The 21812-nt window shown below is 59.6% G+C and overlaps 1 protein-coding gene and 1 long non-coding RNA gene across 3 annotated transcripts; one reads left to right on the plus strand and one right to left on the minus strand.

Moving 5' to 3' along the window:
• Positions 1 to 431: 431 nt before the first annotated feature.
• Positions 432 to 21589, plus strand: TAF1 (TATA-box binding protein associated factor 1). 2 transcript variants are annotated; one of them, XM_070760054.1, is made up of 40 exons: positions 432 to 594; positions 694 to 811; positions 1011 to 1127; positions 1220 to 1339; positions 1647 to 1888; positions 2334 to 2552; positions 2636 to 2836; positions 2919 to 3120; positions 3202 to 3318; positions 3828 to 3992; positions 5034 to 5161; positions 5672 to 5779; positions 6115 to 6288; positions 6378 to 6551; positions 6643 to 6747; positions 7232 to 7432; positions 7670 to 7811; positions 7916 to 8046; positions 8449 to 8529; positions 8639 to 8788; positions 8939 to 9061; positions 9136 to 9311; positions 9642 to 9880; positions 10222 to 10435; positions 10763 to 10928; positions 11389 to 11600; positions 11695 to 11803; positions 12695 to 12793; positions 13674 to 13851; positions 14679 to 14746; positions 16138 to 16260; positions 16651 to 16743; positions 17018 to 17102; positions 17303 to 17370; positions 17460 to 17576; positions 18280 to 18405; positions 19681 to 19779; positions 20014 to 20161; positions 20887 to 21064; positions 21156 to 21589. In XM_070760054.1, the coding sequence occupies exons 1-40, from the start codon at positions 454 to 456 to the stop codon at positions 21370 to 21372; spliced, it is 5874 nt and encodes a 1957-aa protein (XP_070616155.1). In that variant the 5' UTR covers positions 432 to 453; the 3' UTR covers positions 21373 to 21589. The 2 variants fall into 2 exon arrangements, with proteins under 2 accessions (XP_070616155.1, XP_070616157.1); XM_070760056.1 differs by having other exon boundaries at positions 8942 to 9061.
• LOC139171663 (uncharacterized) lies at positions 13447 to 19647 on the minus strand. The gene is made up of 2 exons (XR_011559775.1): positions 19231 to 19647; positions 13447 to 14412 (listed from the first exon to the last, which is right to left on the minus strand). It is a non-coding gene; the product is annotated as an uncharacterized lncRNA (long non-coding RNA).
• Positions 21590 to 21812: the final 223 nt, after the last annotated feature.

The raw sequence follows: 21812 nt of genomic DNA on the forward strand, positions 1-21812 counted from the left end.
AGTGTGGCTGGGCGGGGGCTTGGACGTGAGCCGCCCGGGGGCTGCAGCTGCCAAGGAAGCCCAAGCGCTCCCGGGCTGCAGGAACCGAGGGAGGGAACCGCCGTCACGTCCAGTTCTAGTCGCCCCTGTAGAGAAAAGAGCGCGGAAAAGCGCCACAAAGAGGATCGGGGGGGGGCTGTGGGGGGTTGGAGGCTAAAACACGCTCCGAATGACGTGTTGGCCTGAATGCGGGTGGGGGTCTTCCAGTAGTGGGGCGGGGGCGCAGCAGGTCTTCTGAAGCGGCAGCGGAGCGAAGCCCGGCGGGGAAAGAAGCCGCCCGGAGGCCGGAAAAAGAGGCGGAGGCCGCTCTAGGCTCGCTCTCGGTGGCAGCTCCTGCGACGGAGGAAGAGGGGCTTCCGCTTCCGGCGGCGGAGCTGGCCCGGTAGCAGCGGCGGCGGCGGCACCCGCAGCGATATGTCGGACTCGGAGAGCGAGGAGGAGGGGGCGGGCGGTGGAGGGGGGCGGCGGCGGACGGCGCCCTTCTCGCTGGCCGGCTTCCTCTTCGGGAACATCAACGAGCAGGGCCAGCTGGAGGGGGAGGGGCTGCTGGACCAGGTGGGCGACCCCTCCCCCACTCCCCTCCCCCGGCGGCTGAGGGTCTCGGAGCGCCGCCAACTGCCCCCCCTCGCTCCCTCCCTCCCTCCCTCCGCCTAGGAGTCCAAGAAGCACCTGGCCGGGCTGGGGGCGCTGGGCCTGGGCAGCCTCATCACCGAGATCACCGCCAGCGAGGACGAGGCCCCCGAGGGAGACGCCGCCCAGCTGGACGAGGAGGGTGAGCAGGGCCCCCCCGTCCCCCGCCTGGGCCTGGCCCTCCGTCTGGGCTCTGGGCAGGCGGGAGGGGCTGCTTCCTGTGGCGTGAGACCCGGGTGGGGGACCGAGGGGTCGTGGGGGGGCGGTCTGGGGCTGCCCTCCCGTGCCCTTTCCTGGGGAAGGCCGGGGGAGAGCTTCCTGGGACGCCTTTCCCCTGGCAGGCTGGGTGAAGAGCACGGAGGATGCCGTGGACTATTCCGATATCACCGAGGTGGCTGAAGACGAGAGCCGCAGATACCGGCAAGCCATGGGCAGCCTGCCCCTCGTCCGCAGAGCAGGTGGTTGAGGGCACCACGGGTCACAGGGCTTTCAGGGTGCTGGGGAGGGGGCGGAGGGGCCGTCCAGTGACCTCCCTGCTTCTCCCCCTCAGATGACAGCGAGGACGACTACGATGCCGACTCAGAAGACATCGACTCCAAGCTGATGCCTCCCCCCCCGCCCCCCCCAGTGCCACTGAAGAGGGAAGATGAGAAGGAGGCAGAAGCCTCGGGTGGGCCTCTGCTTTGGGGCAGCCTGGGGGGTGGGGGGGGGGAGAGGGGGCAGTCCAGTTAGGGCCCTGGGTGTCTCTGGGAGGAAGCACTCTGGCCTCTCCAGCTCAGGTCCTGCTTTGGAGCTTTGCCTGTCTGTCAAATCCCTCTTCTCCTCCCCACCTGCAGCCTTTCCCTCTTTGAGGGTCCCCTCTCCCCCCCTCCCATGGATCCCTGCAATGGTAGATTCCGTTTGCCGCATGTGCAGCTGTGGCTCTTTCGGTGCTGGGGCCTTGGCAGTGGCTGAGACGGCTGTTCCCTTCTTCCCAGGGCCAGAAGAGGGGGATGGCATCATCCTGCCCTCCATCATTGCCCCTTCCTCGGACGCTTTGGAGAAAATGGACTTCAGCAGCTCCTCCGACTCGGAATCGGAGACGGGCTCCCAGGACTCGAGGAAGGCCGAGCTGAAGGAGGGGAAGCTGACCCTGCCGCTCGCTGGGATCATGCAGCGAGATGCCACCAAGCAGCTGCCCAGCGTGACGGCCCTTTTCCCCGAGTTCCGCCCTGGAAAGGTAGAGACGGAGGGGGGGGCCCTGGAGGGGAGGGGAGCCCTTCACTGACCTGCCTTGTGCCTGGGACGGGCTCCACCCTTTGGGCCTCGGGTTCTGGCCCCAGGGGCCTGGGTTGTCCTACTAGGGCTGCGAGGGGCCCGGTTTGCTCCTTTTCCACCAAAGGATTCTGAAAGACCCCCAGTGCGCTGGTCCAGCGGGTCTTTTTCCTGAAGCTGCCACCTGGTGAAGACCCCCACCACGGTTCTTGTTCTCCCAGCCTCTGTCGACCCGCCTGGGGCTTCCACTACTCTCCCTCTCCACACACACACGCACAGAGACACGGGGTTCTGCCAGCCGACAGTCTCCTCTTTGCGCCTTTCACACAGCTGGAAGTCTTGTCAATTTAATTTTACTTATTTAACTTCTAAATCTCCCCCCTCCCCCCGTTCTCCCCCCTCCCGCTCAGGTGCTTCGCTTTCTGCGCCTCTTTGGCCCTGGGAAGAACGTCCCGTCTGTCTGGCGAAGTGCCCGGCGGAAGCGCAGAAAGAAACACCGGGAGTCGGTCCCCGAGGCTCAGCTCCCGGAAGGGGAGGCCAGCACGGAGCCCGGCTCGAAAGGCCGATCCCCCTGGGAATATGAGTTCGCCCCTCCCCCTCCCCCGGAGCAGTGCTTGTCGGACGACGAGGTGGGTCCATGGAGAGGGAGGGGCCTGCTGGGTCTGCCCCCTGGGTCCCTCCCTGGACCCTCCAACACCCGCCTCTCCTTCAGATCACCATGATGGCTCCGGTCGAGTCCAAGTTCTCCCAGGCAACGGGGGATGCGGACAAAGTAGCTGACACCAGGCCCAAAGTGTCCGAGTGGCGCTACGGCCCTGCCCAGCTCTGGTACGACATGTTGGGCATCCCCGAAGACGGCAGCGGCTTTGACTACGGCTTCAAGCTGAAGGAGGCGGCGGAGGAGGAAGAGGAGGTGGGTTGCGCAGAGGAGCAGGGCCTCGCTGGCCACCCCCAGGCGAGTCCACGCCCGGTCAACCTCCCCTCCCCCCTTGCAGAGCTCGGCGGCTGAGAAGGAGGAGGAGGAGCTGCTGGCCGACGAGCACTTCCTGATGGTGACGCAGCTGCAGTGGGAGGACGACGTGATCTGGAACGGGGAGGACGTCAAGCACAAGGGGACCAAGGCCCAGCGGGCGAGCCTGGCGGGGTGGCTGCCCTCCAGCATGACCAGGAACGCCACCGCCTACAACGCCCAGCAAGGTAGGCTGACCCTTTGCCCGCTCGGCCTGGCCCTGCTGCCACCTCCACGCCGGCTGAGTCTTCCCTGGCTTCTCTTGGCAGGGCTGAACCGGAGCGGCTCCCTGCTCACCCTGCCGGCTCCCCTGGTGCAGAAGCCCAGCGTGGCCGGAGTCCTGAGCCTGGCCAAGAGCAAGGAGAAGCAGCTGCCGGAACAGCCAGGTGAGGAGGGGGGGGGGTGTCTCACGGCAGGAGGCAGAGATCTGCAAACGGAGCCCCTTCCCCAACCCCCCCGGCCTCCGCTGAGAGCTTCGGTTAATCGGCTGTCGGAAAAACCCCTGGCGGCCTGGGTGACAGGCAGCCCCCGCGGAGGATGGGCCGTGAAGGGGGTGGGCCAGGCGGTGGCAGTCCGGCCATTCAGGCGTTTGGCTTAGGGAGCTGGCGTAAAGAAGAATTGGGGCAGGGATAGGGGTCGCAGGGGTCTGATCCTGCCATTCCCCCCCTCTATTTTCACCATTCTGCTGGGCCCCATAAACGTTGCTTGCTTGAAACGTGGGCAAGTGAGGCCGAAACAGCTGCTTTTCCTCTTAACTCCTGGACGACCACCGTCTTGTCCTGTGCCTGGAGCCCCCACTCTCTCTTCTGCAGTGGGGCTGCAGCTTATTGGGGGGGGGGAATGTGCCTGCACCCCACTGCCTTGAGTTCGCTTTCAGACTGCGTTGCCCCAACAGGCCTGGACGAAGACAAGCCGTGGTTCTCCATTTTCCCCATTGACAATGAAGAGCTGGTGTATGGCCGCTGGGAGGACAACATAATCTGGGATGACAACGCGATGGACAGGGTCCTGATGCCCCCCGTCCTGACCCTGGACCCCAACGATGAAAATATCATCCTAGGTAGCGTCCACAAAAGCCCCGTCCGTGTCTTCAGGCTGGGGGGGGGGAGGAGAGAGGGGTCTTTGGCTGCTTTCTGGGGTCTCCTGGCTTCCTAAAGGGGGAAGGGAGTAAACGGAGGGGGCGTTCTGACAGGGGGCTGCCTGGTAAATCATCAAACACAAACGTCGCCCCCAAAGCCCTCTTTATTTCAACCGCTATGAAATACGTTCGTTCCCAGCCGTAATGAGTCCCAAACAGTGTTACAGAAGTCTGCCATTATCTCTCTTGACACAAATAATAGCAATAACAACAACAATAATAGCAATAATAATAATAATAATAATAATAATAATAATAATAATAATATACAGTATTAGATTTGCATTCTGGCCCATTCCTGGGCCAGGAGCTTTGCAAGACCAAACCGAACACGGCTGAATTGCTCCTAGAAATTGAACCAAGTTGTTGCTTCCTGCAACTCGGTGCCTGGTTGCTCCCCTTTTATGTCCGGTGGGAGGGGCCAATCGTTTGCCCTTCTCCTCCCTAACTCTTCTTGCCTTCTGGCAGCTCTGCACACGCGCACATTGGGAAGACCCCTGCCCCCTGGGTTCCTCTGCCTCGCTCACGTCAGCCTCTGGAGGCCCCGGAGTCAGGACAGGCCTCCCGGAGGGTCCGGGCTGGGTCTCTGCCCCTGGGACTGGGCCTTCTGCAGACGCCGGGCCTGGCCCAGGTCCCTCCCAACCTCTGTCAGACCCCAACAGGTGGGAGGCAGCTCCTTGGTTCTCCTCCCATAACTCGGCTGTAGTCAACGTGAATCCCTCAAGGGCTTCTGGGGCTGAGGGCCGAGCTGGGCTCCGGACAGAATTCTCAGAGCCAGCGCCAAGGTTCCCTGCAGGGGTTGCGGCAGTTAAACTGTCTCCTCCGTCTCTTTTCCGTAAGGAAGTCGCTTCCTTCCCCCTCTTGGGAGCCGATCCTTGCGGTGCCCTGGGTGGTTGGTCAGAGGGGGTGTGTGCTAATTGGGCAGGATGCTTCAGGCCCCCTTTCCTCCTGTGCTCCTGCTAGAAATCCCGGATGAAAAGGAAGAGATGACCCTCCACTCCCCCTCCAAGGAGAACAAGAAAGAGTCTTCCCTGAAGAAGAGCCGGATCCTCCTGGGCAAAACCGGAGTCATTAAGGAAGAACCCCAGCAGGTCCGAGAGGGGCCCCGTCTCTTCCGGGTCAGAGGGGAAAACAGAGCAGGAAGGGGTGGAGATCCTGACGGGAAGAGAACCTGTGGCCTGGAGGTTAAAGCTGCGGCCTTACAGGCAGACACCCTAGGTTCAAATCCCAGTAAGGGTATGGCTAGCTGATGAGAGCAAAATAGGATCTATAAGGGGGCACAATGTGAGGTCAGTGGGAGGAAAGATCAGAAGCCACGTGAGAAAATATGATTTGACTGAAAGAGGAGTAGATGCTTGGAACAAACTTCCAGCAGACGTGGTTGGTAAATCCACAGGAACTGAATGTAAACATGCCTGGGATAAACACAGATCCATCCTGAGATAAAATACAGGAAACAGTATTAAGGGCAGACGAGATGGACCAGGGGGTCTTTTTCTGCCATCAATCTTCTATGTCTCCCTTCCTAATCTCTCTTTTCATTATCAGCCAAAATACGTTACACATACACACTTATTTGTGCCCCTGTGTTTCCCCTGCAGAATATGTCCCAGCCAGAGGTGAAGGACCCCTGGAATCTCTCCAATGATGAGTTTTACTACCCGAAGCAGCAGGGCCTTCGTGGGACCTTTGGCGGCAACATTATCCAGGTTGGAGGCACCTTGGGTTGGGCTTCGCTTGGCCTCAGCGTAACCCTAACCTCATCCCAGCTGCTGGGGTGTTCGGAAGACTGGCTAGGTTTCATTTACCACACAGCCCATAATTAAACCATGGCTTGGCACGACGCGTTCTGCAGTCCAGCTGTTTTCCTGGTTGTGGGGAAACGGCCTCTTGGGGTCTGATAGAAGCTGGGCTTCCTGGGGGCACCCAAGGCTCGGCTTCCGTCGCTGTGTCCCCCCCCCACACCCCCGTGGGGAGGGGGGTGGACGGGCGCCCGGCTGTTCTTGGGGACGTGCGCAGACCGTGCCCCCCCCCTCTGCTCTAGCACTCGATTCCTGCGGTGGAGCTGCGCCAGCCCTTCTTCCCCACCCACATGGGCCCCATGAAGCTGCGGCAGTTCCACCGGCCCCCCCTGAAGAAGTACTCCTTCGGCACCCTGTCGCAGCCCGGCCCACACGCAGTGCAGCCGTTGCTGAAGCACATCAAGAAGAAGGCCAAGGTCAGGCCAGGAGCGGGGCCCGGCTGGGGGCTCTCGGGGCCTGTGCGCACGTGCTGTGCGGCCCTTGACCCTCCTTGTGTCGTGCCCAGATGAGGGAGCAGGAGCGCCAGGCCTCTGGCGGGGGGGAGATGTTCTTCATGCGCACCCCCCAGGACCTCACCGGCAAAGACGGGGACCTCATCCTGGCCGAGTACAGCGAGGAGAACGCCCCCCTGATGATGCAGGTGGGCATGGCCACCAAGATCAAGAACTACTACAAGCGGGTGAGTCCCGGCCTTGGGCCGCCAGAGCCAGACCCCCCCCCCTGAGGAAGCCCCCCCTCCCCTTACGCTGCCTTCTTGCTCCTCCTGGCAGAAACCGGGCAAGGACCCTGGCGCCCCGGACTGCAAGTATGGAGAGACGGTCTACTGCCACACCTCCCCCTTCCTGGGCTCCCTCCACCCTGGGCAGCTCCTCCAGGTGAGGCCTCTGGACGGACCTGCGCTTTGAAGCCCCTCCCCCCGTGGAAGCAGCAGCAGAAAGAAAGAAAGAAAGAAAGAAAGAAAGAAAGACGGGGGGCTTCGGTGGGGCTGTGGGAGGAGAGCCGAGGGGTTTCTAGCCCTTGAATGGCAGGCAGCTTTAGGGCAGCCCAGGATTTGTGGATTGACCCACTTTTGACCCATTCTATAGTGGGGGGGGGGGGGTTTGAGAAGGAAAAGCAAAGCGATGGAGGCGGCTGTGAATTGCCACAAATGCCACATCAGTGGGTCAAACCCAAGGACGCTCGGTTGGAGTAACGGTCAGTGAGGACAGCAGAGACCGGCCAAATGCCGCGAAGGTGTGGGGGCGTGGGGGGGCTTTTGCGTTCCTCCTCGGCAGGGAACCAGAGGGGGAGAGGAGGCTGGACGTCCGGCTGCTGCGGCCTCTGTCCCGGGGGCCCTGAGCCGTTCCTTCCGCTTGCCAGGCCTTCGAAAACAACCTCTTCCGGGCGCCCATCTACCTGCACAAGATGCTTGAGACGGACTTCCTGATCCTCCGGACGCGCCAGGCCTACTACATCCGGGAGCTGGTGGACATCTTTGTGGTGGGCCAGGAGTGTCCCCTCTCGGAGGTCCCCGGCCCCAACTCCAAGCGGGCCAACACGCACATCCGGGACTTCCTGCAGGTCGGTGGCTGCGGCAGAGGGAGCCCACCCGATGCGCCCCCTCAGCGGGGGTTGGGGAAGGCGGAGGAAATCACGGGGGAGGGGAGCCCCAGGCCACCAGCCGGGGAAGAGGCTGCGCTGGGCCTGAGCAGATGGGCCAGCGGACGGACTGAACTCTGCCTTGACCCGTGAGGGCCCTGGGACCCCCCCTCCCCGTCTGAGAGCCTGGCTGCTCCACTGCCCCCTCCCGTGCTCCAGGTCTTCATCTACCGCCTCTTCTGGAAGAGCCGAGACCGGCCGCGCAGGATCCGCATGGAGGACATCAAGAAGGCCTTTCCCTCCCACTCCGAGAGCAGCATCCGCAAGCGGCTGAAGCTCTGCGCAGATTTCAAGCGCACCGGTAGGCAGGGGGCGGGTCCGGTCGTCCGCCTCAGAGACAGGGGTGTGGCCTGTCCTCCCCCCTCCCCCTTGGCCAGGCTCACGGGGGCCCTGTGGCTTCCTCAGGGCTGGACTCCAACTGGTGGGTCCTGAAACCCGACTTCCGGCTGCCCACCGAGGAGGAGATCCGGGCGATGGTCTCCCCGGAGCAGTGCTGCGCCTACTACAGCATGATTTCTGCCGAGCAGCGCCTGAAGGTGAGCGTCTCCCGGCCGAGGAGCGTCGGCTCAGCCCCCCTGGGGACTCCCGGTCGGTCTGCGTCTGCCCACTTACGCCCTGGGCCGGTTTCAGCCTCCGGGTTCACTATGTTCTCAGCCAAGGGGAGAAGAGCCAGGCCTCCCTCTGCTCCCTGGGTCCCTGTCGCCCCACCAGGCCTTCAGGGCGGCTTCCCTGGGGCAGAGCAGGGCCCTTGGGCCAGGGGGAGAAGCAGCACAGAAACGCCCCCCGGCCCCTCATTCTAGGCCGAGAGCAGGGGGAAGCGAGGGGAGGGGAAGGGGGGCCCAGGCTCGGGTGTGGGGCGTCTGGGGGGACCCAGGTGCCCTCTGCTTCCTGGCTGGGTCTCTGGGGGGACTGATGGGGGCTTTGGTGCTCTTCTCCAGGATGCAGGCTATGGGGAGAAGTCCTTCCTGGCCCCCGAGGAGGAGAACGAGGAGGATTTCCAGATGAAGATAGACGACGAGGTAGGGCAGAGGACTGCTGGAGGACCTCTGGGGCCCCTTGAAGGAGCCCCCTCCTCCCCTCCGCAGTGCCCAGCCTCTCTCCCCCCTCCCCCGTGTTGCTTCCGCCTAGGTGCGCACCGCTCCCTGGAACACCACCCGGGCCTTCATTGCGGCCATGAAAGGCAAATGCCTGCTGGAGGTGACCGGAGTGGCCGACCCGACGGGGTGTGGCGAGGGCTTCTCCTACGTCAAGATCCCCAACAAGCCCACCCAGCAGAAGGTAAGCGGGAGGCCCAGGCGGCCCACCAGGCACGGGCGGGAGGGACAGCTGCTCCGCTCAGCCACGGTCCCTCCTGGCCGGATCCCGAAGCTGCTGGTTCCCAAGAGGGCCGGGGTGGGCGTGGACGGAAGGCCTTGGCTCTTCTCCCAGCAGGACGACAAGGAGCCACAGCCCGTGAAGAAGACGGTCACCGGGACGGACGCCGATCTCCGGCGCTTGTCCCTGAAAAACGCCAAGCAGCTCCTGCGCAAGTTTGGAGTCCCTGAAGAGGAGGTGGGTGTGGGCAGGGCCTGCTCAGGGGCCGCTGGGCTGAGCCTCCTCGGGGGCCAACCGCTCTCCTTCCTCAGATCAAGAAGCTCTCCCGCTGGGAGGTGATCGACGTGGTGCGCACCATGTCCACCGAGCAGGCCCGCTCGGGCGAGGGTCCCATGAGCAAGTTTGCCCGAGGGTCCCGCTTCTCTGTGGCAGAACACCAGGAGCGCTACAAGGAGGAGTGCCAGCGCATCTTCGACTTGCAGAACAAGTGAGTAGTCCTCAGGGAGGGGCTGGCTGCATGGTTTGTGGCAGAGCCATTTTGGAGCTGCAGGCGGCTCCCCCCCCCCCCCCCCCCCGAGCGGACCCCTAAGTCCTCTGTCAGCCTCTCTGTGGGGTTTGCTCAGGGAAGCCGCCTCCCCTCACCACCCCCACGGAATCTGTGGGTCAATGGAGGGATTTCCTGGAAAGAGGCGCAGATACTTTAGGCAGGTGGGGATTGTTGGGGGCCCTGTGGTGTTGGGCAGGAGTGAATGTGGGGGGCGTGGGTGGGGGGCTGCTGCCCGGGAGCTTCAGGGGCTGGGGGCCTCTCCCACTGCAGGGTGCTGGAGTCCACGGAGGTCCTGTCGACGGACACCGACAGCAGCTCGGCCGAAGACAGTGACTTCGAGGAGATGGGGAAGAACATCGAGAACATGCTTCAGAACAAGAAGACCAGCTCCCAGCTGTCGCGCGAGAGGGAGGAGCAGGAGCGGAAGGAGCTGCAGCGCATGTTGATGGGGGAGGACGGGGACAAGGACCGGGCCAGGAAGGACCGCCGGGGGGAGAAGAAGGGGGCGGGTGAGCACCGGGCCCAGGGAGGGCAGGAGGAGGAGGGGGGCGAGACTCGGGGGTCCCTGGGGGCTGGGGAAGGGAGGGGCTTCCTGGCTCAGGCCGAGGGGGGGCCCACGGGAAGCCCCCCAGAATTGAGGGACAGGTTGCATGAGGGGAGGACTTCACCCGCAGTCGGAGGGGCCTAGTAGTTGAAGGGGCCGCGGTCCCATTGCGAGCTGGGGGGAGGGCATATACCTCCCTCACCCGAGTTGAATGACCCCCTGGCCACTCTGGGCCCCTTTCCGGCCGGCCGTCTTTGCTGGGAGGGGTCCGACGTCACCCTTGCGCTCCCCCCTCCCTCCCGGCAGCCTCCACTCCCGGCAACCTGGGTGGTTCTCACAAGGACGACGACACGGCCTCCGTGACCAGCCTCAACTCCTCGGCCACTGGGCGCCGCTTGAAAATCTACCGGACTTTCCGTGACGAGGACGGGAAGGAGTACGTGAGGTGTGAGACCGTCCGCAAGGCCTCGGTCATCGACGCCTACAGCCGAATCCGGACCACCAAGGACGACGAGTTCATGTGAGGGGCCTTCCGGGGGAGCCCACTGGTCTCCGGCCGTGGGAACTGGGCAGTTAGATATGGGGGTGGGTGGGGGGTCGGTCCCAGGCGGCCATTGTTGAAAGAGGCGGTGCTGGGGCCACGTGGATTGAAGCTGGAGCCCTTCCGGGCAGAGATGGCAACGGGCAGCCGGCTCTCAAGTGAATGCTGAGACCTCCTCTCTCGCTTGCCCAGAGGGGGCTGCAATCTGACGCTGCCCAGGCTGTGTGTGTTTGTGTGTGTGTGTGTGTGGGAGAGAGTCTGCCAGGGAGCCGCCTGGGCTGAGCGAGGCCTCTCTTTGCCCCCCAGCCGGAAGTTTGCGCTCTTTGACGAGCAGCACCGGGAGGAGATGCGGAAGGAGAGGCGCCGGATCCAGGAGCAGCTGCGGCGGCTCAAGCGGAACCAGGAGAAGGAGAAGTTGAAGGGGCCACCGGAGAAAAAGCCCCGCAAGATGAAGGAGCGCCCGGACCTGAAGGTGAGCCAGGACCCCCCAGCAGCCCAGCCTGGCCCTTCTGCGGCCCCCCGGGTCTCCCTTCAGCATCCAGACTCTCGGGTTGCTCGGGGGGGGGTATTTTTTGGGGGGACAGGGACCCCACTCAGCCTTCAGCTCTGCCTGGGCTGTTGCCGTGAGTCTTGTGGGAATGATGGCGTTCTCCCTCCTGCCACGTCCAGCAGGTTTTCTTCCTCGGGATGCAGCCCCCTTGTGCCCCTTCTGTGTTGGTGGGGGCAGGCAGGGCTCCCTGGGGTCCCATTTGTTGGGGGTCCTACTCAAGATCCCCCTGGACAATTGGGGGCCCACGGTGGGCTTTGGCCCGATTCAGCAGGGCTCTTCTGAGGTTGTCTTTCCCGCTGACGGTGGGGGGCTTGGGGTCAAGGTCAGCCTTGCCTCCCTCCGCCTCCCTGACCTGGGATGGCCGCCCGCTCCTCCCTTGCAGTTGAAGTGTGGGGCCTGTGGGGCCATCGGGCACATGAGGACCAACAAGTTCTGCCCCCTGTACTACCAAACGAACGCCCCCCCCTCCAACCCGGTGGCCATGACGGAGGAGCAGGAGGAGGAGCTGGAGAAGACCGTCATCCCCAACGACAACGAGGAGCTCATCAAAGTGGAGGGCACCAAGATCGTCCTGGGGAAGCAGCTGATCGAGAGGTGGGCGGGGCGGGGAAGGAGGCGGCCCAAGGGGGCGGGGATTGCAGGGCTGCAGCCCCTCCCACTCTCGGCCTCTCCTCCTCTTCCTCCACAGCGCGGACGAAGTTCGCCGGAAGTCCTTGGTCCTGAAGTTCCCCAAGCAGCAGCTTCCCCCCAAAAAGAAGCGGCGGGTCGGGACCACCGTGCATTGCGACTACTTAAACGTGAGCCCTGCTGAGCGCCATCTTGACCTCACAGTAGAGTATCTCCTGCTACCTAAGTATTTAGGTTTGATTGACAGTCGAGGTCTTCAGACATGGCAGCTGTGCATAGCTATGGTGGGTGGAGAATTCTGGGAGTTGAGGTCCACAAGTCTTAAAGTAGTGACCAAGTTTGAACACCTCCGATTTACAGGTTTGTGGGGGTTTTTTCCGGAAATGCACATTGCATCATTGGGAGAGAATATTTGTTGCTCGGGGTTGAACTGTAGGGTCCTTGGTGCGCTTGGTTTTCTTGCAGACTTTAAAAAAAGTTTTTAATTTTTCATTACAAATACAAAATAAACATCTCTCTGTGTGACATCCTCTTTCTATCTCCTTTTCTTCTATATTATTTGACTGAATTCTCAATATTCAACCATTTAAACATTTTTAAATTCTTCATTTTTATAATATCTTCATTATACCTTATTCACATTCTTCATTATTATTATTTCTTATAATCTATCATTTATTCTTTCTCTGAATATATTTTATCTATTTTTTAACCTTCAATTCCAAAACCCTTTTTTATTCTCTCACCATTTATACTCGCAGACTTTTCATTACCAAACTATATAATGTCATCAGTGCCCTTGAGTCCTGTTGGGGGCTCGCAGCACCGAGGGTATTGCCTAGTTTGGTAATGGAAAGCCTGCACCAAGACCACCGAGCTCAGGCAGATTCCGACTTTGCAGATCCGCTCCCTTCGCGGGATAAGCAGTGAGTGTAAAACCACGATGAGTCTGAAGGACATTTGAATCCTGGCTAAGTCGGAGGGGAAAGTTGGAGCCGCAGTGTTTCCGGGCCCTGCAGAGGCTGTGCCCCATTGATGGTCTCGCTTCCTGTCTCTTTCAGCGGCCCCACAAGTCCATCCACCGACGACGCACGGACCCCATGGTGACCTTGTCTTCTGTCCTGGAAAGCATCATCAACGAGATGCGGGATCTCCCCAACGTAGGTGCCTGGGTTGTGGGAGGGGGCTTGATCCAGCCGAATCCCCTTGCCTTGGGCCAGTTGGGCTTCTCTGGAACAGGGGGGCTTTCATCCTTAGACATTAAAATAAGTCTACAGCAGGGGTCCCCTAACTTGGCCGGGCTATGCTGGCTGGAGAATTCTGGGAGTTGAAGTCCACAAGTCTTAAGATTGCCGAGTCTGAAGACCTCGGGTCTAAGGCCGCAATGGAAATCCTGCGGTATGAGGGCCACAGGTGCCACATGGAGCCATGGAGGAGGGGCCCACGTCAGGGCCAGTGTGCCTGCCCACGCTAGCCAGCTGATTGCCAGCCTGTTTCGACCCCTGGAGGCTTCAGGAGGCCGAAGCCCCAGAGTGTGAAAAACAGCCCAGCGGGCAAACTGGGAGTCCGTTTTTCCGAAATTCCAGAATTCCTGCTTGGCCATTTTTTCACTGTCCCAGGTTTCAGTGGGGTCTGTGTGCATGCACGTAGATGGGGGTGGGAGTGGGCGCAGGGGCAGCGTGGGGGGGAGGGGGGCAGAGGGAATGAGTGCGGGCATGTGTGTGTGTGCCAGTCCATTCACGCAGAGCCTTTCGGCATGCGAACCAAAAAGGTTTTGCCATCACTGATCTAAAGCATACCAAATTTCCTTTCAAAGGTTTAAGTTCTAATTCAACCGTTTATTAAAAGTTTGAACTATTCAGAAGGCAGCTCTGAACAGGGGGGGACTTGAGGGGGGGCAAAGCTGTGTCTCTCGGTATCCCCTGGGGCTGGCCGGTGTCCTGGAAGAGTGTGGGGTCCGTTGGGGGAAGGTAGAATGTCGGGGGGGGGGGGCAGAACCAACACCCATCTCTTCCTCTTTGCCTCCTCCCCCCCCTCCAGACGTACCCCTTCCACCAGCCTGTCAATGGGAAAGTAGTGAAAGACTACTACAAGATCATCACCAAACCGATGGACCTTCAGACCCTCCGAGAGAACGTCCGCAGGCGACTCTACCCGTCCCGCGAAGAGTTTCGGGAACACCTGGAGCTGATTGTGAAGAACAGTGCCACCTACAACGGTTTCTGGCCCCTTTTGTTCCTTCGCCTTTACTTACTCACCCCTGGTCTTGGGCAGGGAAGGGCCTCGGGGCAGCAGCCTGGCGCTCTCCTAGGGCTCTGGACGGGGGGAGAGGGGCAGTGAAGAGGGCAGCTGAGAATTGACGCCAAAAGCCGCTTCCCTTCTTGAAATTGCTCCTTCTTGGTCCTTAAATCTGCGGGGGCCTCTCTCATCTTCACAGGGTTGGTGTAGAATCGTTCCTGACCAGCCCACTCAGTCCCTGGAATGTCTGCTTATTTTCCCCTTGACCAGAGCCTCTTCCTTTCCTCTTCGCTGGTCTGATTTTGCTCTCAGGGTTGTTGAAATCCTTTCCTTCTTGTCCCTGGAGTGATTCTGGGGGAGCCACCTGCAGCCTTGAACTGACAGTGGAGCAGGAAGAACAAGTGCTTGGCTGTTGACAGACTCTGCTCTTGCAGAAATTCTGTGTGTGTGTTGATTGTGTTTAATCTCGGTGACCCCGCGTGGGAAGCATCATCCATCCATGTTCTCCGCTCTTGAGCCTCAGAGCCATTAATCCTTCCTGCTGTCAGTGGAGTACGAATATCTAATTATACATTTATATTAATTACATTTAATTACAAATATAATGAATTACATTTATAGTTTTCTTTCCTGTTCAAGAGGACCCTCCCAAAGGAAGGCTTGCTCTTGGGATTTTATTGGCTTTTGTTTCTGCCACTATGAATACGTGAAGCTTTATTCGTGACAATACTGTAAACTTAACCAAAGTGAGGAGGGTTTGGGCACAGAAAATGCGTCTCACTCTTTTTGTCTGCTCTGCGTTTGCAGGGCCAAAGCACTCCTTGACCCAGATTTCCCAGTCAATGCTGGACCTCTGTGACCAGAAGCTGAAAGAGGCAAGTCTTGTGTGAAGAGGGAAAGAATGAACATCTGAAGCTTTCGTTAAGCTCCATAATGCTCTTTATTAGAGCACTAATAAACTTCACCAAAGGCTTTTGTGGGTCACAAGAGGCCTGCGCACAATTGCTGTTTGCTGCCTCCGGGTCCAAAGGGCCCACCTGGTGGAACCAGAGAAACTTAATACAGAAAATGAATATTCAATCATAAAATTACCGCAGCCAGAATTGCATTTGTGCAAAAAACGGGAACCACAAAAGCCCCTCCTGAAGAGGAGGTGATCAAAAGAAATTGGGACTGTGCAGAAATGAAGAGACTAACGATGAAATTAAAGATAAGGAATATTATAATGTATGGGGGAAATTTGATGATTGGATAGAAAATGAATATGTATAGAAGATAAGTGACAGGGGATTGTAGGTGGTAGACCCAGGGGACAAAAGTAGGTTGTTAAGGAGGCAGCATTAAGATAGTAACACACACACACATATATATATACACCTAGGAAAATGTAAGGTATATGAATAAATATGGATACTGAAAAAATAGACTTGCACCGATAGCTAAGGGTAAATAGGGATATGAGACAGCTGTCTGTTAAATATCAGATGAATTATGATCAGACTCTCTCAGAGAAGGGAGGAAGAGTAAGTAGAGGAGGAAGGGGAGGGGAGGTTAGTAGGAAAGGGGGAGAGAAGAAGAAAGAAAGAAAGGGAAGAGAGGGAGAGGGAGGGGAGGGATGTGGGTAATAAAATTATAAAAGGTACAAAGCAGTGTCAGCTTAAGGTTTATTGAATATAAATGTTTCACTATTTATATTTGGTTATGTATGGTATATGTATGGATGTATATGTGGGGGGGGGGAGGAAAGTGCCCCCCGGGTGAAGTCTAGGCAGAGAGCTCAGCGTGGTGAGGCCATCCTTGGGAGGCTTGTTTGGGGTCAGAGGACACAGGTGTGGCAGACTTAATGCTCCAACTTTGTCTTGCTTGAAGTCAGCAAATTTTAATGCCCTAAATTCCCTCCCCCAGAAATCCCAGCTGGTTTTTCCATGCCCCCAAAGCCAATTTTTTACACACTCTCAATGGCACATACTTTCCCTTTTTAATTGTCGGAATACTTTATTATTCCAACAATTAAAAAGGGAAAGTGTACTATGTGCCATTGAGAGTGTGTAAAAAATTGGCTTTGGGGGCATGGAAAAACCAGCTGGGATTTCTGGAAAAATTGATCAGCACCTGGGTTCCCATAACGAGTGGGGGGCTTCAGGGCTTGAACAAGAAGAATTGAAGTCTGGGTGGTCAAATACTTTTATCAGAAGAGAAGCTGGAGTTGGTTCAAGGGTGGGGGTCAGTGCAACTCTTTCCTCCCTGAGCCTGGGTGTCGTTTCAGAGAGAAGATAAACTGGCTCGTTTGGAGAAGGCCATAAACCCCCTTCTGGACGACGATGACCAAGTCGCCTTCTCCTTTATTCTGGACAACATTGTGACCCAGAAGATGAAGGTGGTTCCTGATGTAGGTGTGCCCGTGGCAGGCTGTGGAGGGGGGGGGGGCTGGGGGGGCTGGGGGAGGCAGCAGCCCTGCTTCCCAGGAGACCCACTTTCTCCACGTGAGCAATGCTTGTGGGGCCCCTGGGGGGGGTCATTCTTGCTCTGGACCTTTCCTCCTCGCTCCCTCTGGGTGAGGTTAGCAGAGCAGGGGTGAGGATTTGTTGGGAAAGAGGCCTTCCCTTCGTGGCAGGAGCCCTTCTCCGTTCCCTTGTCCTGCTTTGCCTGTGGGCTCCATGCTCACATTCAGCGAGGGGGGGGGGGTTGTGAAGACCCAGAGACGTTTGCAGTGCCAGGTTGTGGCTCCCTTTGCAGGAGCCCTTCTCAGTTCCCTGGTCGGTTCTCTCTCTGCTCTCAGTCTTGGCCCTTCCATCATCCGGTGAATAAGAAATTTGTGCCAGATTATTACAAGGTCATTGTCAACCCAATGGACCTGGAGACTGTCCGCAAGGTGTGTGGCTGAGCATGGAAGGAGAGCGGTGAGGGCGGCTGAAGCCGAGAGCTGCCCTCCGGATCCCCAGGTCAAAAACGGGCGGGGAGGGGGTGCGAGGTGGATCAGCAGAAGGCGGGAGGGTTCCTCTCCCGAACATCTCCAGGGCTTCCTGGGCCTGTTGCTTCAGATGGTGGGAAAGGGAAACACAGCAGGGCAGGGGAGGGGTCTCTGAGGCTGCTGGACGTGCCGCTTGGGGCCCGGGGTCTTCCTACAACCCACCCATTTCTTCCAGAATATCTCCAAGCACAAGTACCAGAACAGAGAGGTCTTCCTGGACGATGTGAACCTGATCCTGGGAAATAGTATCAAATACAACGGTAAGGACACTCCATCCCCCCCACCCCCACCCTGGAAAGGGGGCTTGGCTAGAGTGAGCCCCTTCTGGACGCCCCCTGCGGACTCTGCGGCCTCCTGGGCCCAGCCCTTCTCCGTGGGGTGGGGTGGGGCAGAGTGGGTGGGGCTGCCTAGCCGCCTCTGCTCCCTGGCCCTGGTCCCTTGACTGGGCTTCTCCACGCAGGGCCAGACAGCCAGTACACCAAAACAGCCCAGGAGATTGTGAACATCTGCTACCAGACCTTGGCGGAGGTAAGGGGGCTCTCTGGCTCTGGACCCACTCAAGGCTGCCTGGCAGTGCTGCGGGGGTCACTCTCTCTCCCCCCTCCCCTCCCCTCCAGTATGACGAGCACCTGACTCAGCTTGAGAGGGACATCTCCACTGCCAAAGAGGCCGCCCTGGAGGAGGCTGACCTGGAGAGCTTGGACCCCATGACCCCTGGGCCCTACACGCCGCAGGTCAGTCTGTTTGGGGCCTGAGAGGGGGTGGGGCTGCAGGGGTCTGTGCAGCAGCTCAGCAGGTGCCGGGTGGAGGAGAGAAAGCCAGGGAGGGACGTTGAGTTCCACCTGGGGGGGTGGAGGTGGACGGAGGGGGGGGGGTGGAGAATCCCAGAGCCGTTTCCCACTCCAAGGAGATCCAATCAGTCCATGGCTGGCTCTTCTGGGTCTGTGCCCTGCCTTCAGTTCCTGCCAGGTGTGGAAGACCGGTCAGGGGGCCCAGCCGCTCTCTCGGGCCCTTCCCAGGCTTCCTCCCGCTTTCTCCCCGGTCAGAACGGGGTGGGAGCTGACACGGCTGCTGAGGGCCTGGCAAGGGACCGAGAGGCGGCTGCCCTGGTTTCCCCCAAGGCTACAAAAGCGAAACAGAAGAAAAAAGGATCAGCCAAGGGGCGAAAGATGACCGATAGGAAAGAAGGCCGTCTGCCTGCCCTTGCCTGGGAGTGTGGGTCAGCGAGGGGGGGGGCGTCTTGGTCACTGGGAGGGAGCAGTGGGACTGGGCCGAGCTTTCCTCCCTGAATGGGGGGCTGAGCCCCACCCTCGCACAGCTAGCCTGCTGGGGTCAGGATAGCAAAGAGAAGGGGGAGGGGGGGGCTCAGAAAGCTCCTGTCGCCTGCGCGCACACACACACAACCTGTGACTGGGATGTCCTCCCCCCGCCCTGCAGCCGCCCGATCTCTATGACACCAACACCTCGCTCAGCATGTCCAGGGATGCGTCCGTCTACCATGATGAGAGCAACCTGTCCGCTCTGGACTCGCCCACCACCACACCCGAAAAGCCGTCTGCGCAGGTCAGAAAGCGCCCAGGAGGATTCCGCAGGAAGAGAGAGAGAGGGGGGCTGGCTTCCCCACAGCAGCTGTGGATCGAGGGCAGACACCTGGAAGTGGGGCCCAGCACAGTAAGGGCGGGGGTCTCCTCCTCCTTCCTGGCCCACAGTGCGGAACCAGGGCTCCATAATGAGAGGACCTCTTGCCAAAGGCCGTGTTTGGCCAGATGACGGTGTCTGGGAGTGACGGGCTCAGCCATCTCGCGGCTTCGAAAACCTTTGCAAGGGATTCCTCCGTTTGCAGCAGCCGGGAAAAGAGCTGAGACGGGGCCCTGTGTGTGGGTGTGTGTGTGTGTGTGTGTGTGAGGGGAGACCCCCCCCTATGGCTGCTTCATTCATGCTTTGCCTTCGGGCTCCAAGCTCACATTGAGCGAGGGGGGTCTCTGAGCCCTCCAGAAACGTTTGCAATGCCAGATTGAGGCTCCTTCCCTGGTTTCATTGAAGTCTGAAAAGACACCTGTCAGAAATGCAGAGGGTCATTTGCAGAGGGGGGGGTCCTCCCGTTCTAAAGACCCAATAGTAACTTAGCGGCCTGGGTTGCTAGAACTGCCAGGGGCCCAGGCCTGCCACGCCCCCGAGCTGGTTGTCCCGTCTTGTTGTGAGCTTTTGCACATGTGCAGAAGCTTTTTAAAAACACTGTGCATGCGCGCACACAGCACACGCCCGAGCGAACCAGCGGCGGGAGAAACCGGAAGGCGCCCCTGGTCCTTTGACCCCGTGTTAGTGGTGACCGGAGGGCTGAGGTTGGAAGCCTTTCTTAGGAAAGGATGATACTGCCGCTTAGCTCACCTGGGACAAACGTGGTTTTCCCCGTATGGTTCTTTTTTAATGTGCTGGATATAATTACGTGATAAAGGAGAGACATTGAAGGAGGAGTGGGGAGGGGGTGTTCCACTTGGCTGTGGGTTTGGTCAGCTGCCACAAACGGCCGGCTTCTTCCAGTCCAGGGAGGCAGTTGTGTCTCTAGGCCCCTGCAGGGCAGTGGAACAGGAGGCTGGTGCCCGGCACTGTGAGCTTGGAGGCTTGGGGCCTGCTGCTCGGCTAGTCTGGAGGTTGAAGAGGCCCACAGAGCCCAGGCAGCCATTGCCCTGGTGGAGGCAGCAGAACAAGGGCAGCCAAGAAGCCCCCCCCCCCCCCCCCGGTGGCTTGGCCGGCCTGCTTCCAAGGCCTCTGCGCCTGCCCCCTGCCCGTGCCTGCTCCTTCCTCAGTGGCGCTATTATCTCTGTGTTCCCCACTCAGATGCGGCAGGGCCAAGGTAGGCTGGGCGAGGAAGACTCTGACGTAGATATTGAAGGGTTGGATGAGGATGAGGATGGGAAACCTAAGACTCCAGCCCCAGTGAGTATCCATGACCCCTGTTGGCTTCGGCTCCCATGGCAGAAGCTGCGGCAGTGCAGGGCCCTCCGGAGTGATTCTGTCAGCAGCGGATGGAATGCTTAGCCAAAGCCGTCGGTGTTTAGGAAGAGCCGGCATTGCCGGTGCACCGTGTCAGTGGGAAGGAAGCCAGGCCTCCTCTTGCTCCGCCTCGGCTGCTGACCACCGCCTCTTCTCCTTCCCTCTGTCCTGTGGTAGGAAGTGGAGGACGCAGACGGGGACCTGGCCGATGAGGAGGAAGGCTCCGTCCAGCAGCCTCAGGCCAGCGTGCTCTATGAGGACTTGCTCATGTCGGATGGCGAGGACAACGACGGCAGCGATGAGGAGGGCGACAACCCCTTTTCGTGTGAGTTCTGAAAAGGGCAGGAACTGCGGTGCCCCTGTCGATTGCATAGACTCCTCCCGTTCCAGAGACGCCCTCCTCCCCTCCCTCTTTCCGAGGGTCTCAGCAGAGCCGGGGGGGGGGGGTTGCATCCGAGCCCAGGGGTAGAACTGGGGAGGGTAAGTGCGAGACAGAAAGGGGCCCCGGTTTCAGCACAGGGAAGGGGTTCTGGATCAGATAAGTTTGGGAAGAGGCTTCACTGCCCTCCCGGCCCAGGGAGTTTTAAGAAAGCGGGTGGGGTGGAGGGGCCCCCATACTGTGGTGAAAAATGAAGGCAGATTTCATAGACGAAGGAGCCTGTGAATTGAAAGAAGAATGGGACAGTCACCATGGGAGCAATTAGGGAAACACTGTTTGTTTACGGTTCATATTTTTATACTGTCTATAAAATGTACAATGAGAACGATCATATAAACAGTACTTAATGTGAAAAAAAACCCTGTTTATTGGAGTGGTTCCAACGAAGAACCGTCTTTCTCTGACGTTTTTGATTCTGTTGATTTGGGTCATGGCAGTGGGCCTGGCAGCGCTCTGGGGAAAGGCACAACGGCTGGAGCCTTTGTTCCTTTCTGGTAGTGATGCTGCTTAGCGGACGTGCAGGGCCAGTCAGTGAGTGAGAAGGTACTGAGGCAGGGAGTGTCCCCTGCAGTGGTGGGGAAGAGAAGTGACCGGTCGGTTGTGTCTCCTAGCCATTCACCTGAGTGAGAGCGGGAGTGATTCCGATGTGGAGCCCAGCGCAGTCCGGCCGAAGCAGCCTCACGTCCTCCAAGAGAACACGCGGATGGGCATGGACAACGAGGAGAGCCTGATGTCCTACGAGGGAGCCGCAGGAGAGGCCTCGCACGCCATGGAGGACAGCAACGCCAGGTGAGGCCCGTGGGGTGGGCGGCTCATCGTCTGGTGGGAAGACTCCTGGCCTGGAGGCTCCCTTGGACACGGGTGCTCTCTTCTTCTCCAGCTACGGCAGCTACGAGGAGCCCGGCCCAAAGTCCAATACGCGAGATGCCAGTTTCAGCAGCCTGGGGGGCTACGAGCTCTCGGAGGAGGAGGAGGAGGAGGAAGAGCAGCGATGCGGCCCCAGTGTCCTCAGCCAGGTCCATCTGTCCGAAGATGAGGACGACAGCGAGGACTTCCACTCCATAGCGGCAGACAGCGACCTGGACTCTGACGAGTGAGGGGGCCGGCCACAGAGGAGGAGCGGGCAGCCTCGGACTCTCGCTCTCCTTCCCTCCGGCCTCTGAAGGACGGGAGGCTCCGTTGAGGGGCCGGCAGCCCTGGAGGGCCTTGCGTGGGGGCGACAGAGCCCCCCCCCCGGCCCTAAAGGGTGTCAGGAGGGAGCAAGCAGCACGTGGACCTTTTCCCCCAACTGTAAATAAACCTTTTTGGAACGCCCGGGGGGGCCGCCGCCTCTTGCTTTCGCTGGGGGGGATGATACGAGGGTCCCAGCTACGGAGGAGAAGCTGCTGAGGGAGGGAGGGAAGGAGGGGGGGTCATCACCGTTGCCCCCCTTCCCAAAGTCTCCGTCGAGGAGAGGCCGCCATTTTGTGCTCCATCCGAGGGTGGTCAGGTGCAGCCCCGCCCCCTTGCGGCGCCTCCCTCCTCCCCCCGCGGTGTC

Source organism: Erythrolamprus reginae, chromosome 8, assembly GCF_031021105.1.
Source record: "Erythrolamprus reginae isolate rEryReg1 chromosome 8, rEryReg1.hap1, whole genome shotgun sequence".
Classification (NCBI taxonomy): Eukaryota; Metazoa; Chordata; class Lepidosauria; order Squamata; family Dipsadidae; genus Erythrolamprus; species Erythrolamprus reginae.

Excerpts from the sequence above, each read along its gene's own strand:
- TAF1 (XM_070760054.1), top strand. The coding sequence starts at position 454 with ATGTCGGACTCGGAGAGCGAGGAGGAGGGGGCGGGCGGTGGAGGGGGG. Across the intron at positions 2,553-2,635 it reads AGTGCTTGTCGGACGACGAG|ATCACCATGATGGCTCCGGT; the intron begins GTGGGTCCATGG and ends CCTCTCCTTCAG. Across the intron at positions 13,852-14,678 it reads GAACAGTGCCACCTACAACG|GGCCAAAGCACTCCTTGACC; the intron begins GTTTCTGGCCCC and ends CTGCGTTTGCAG.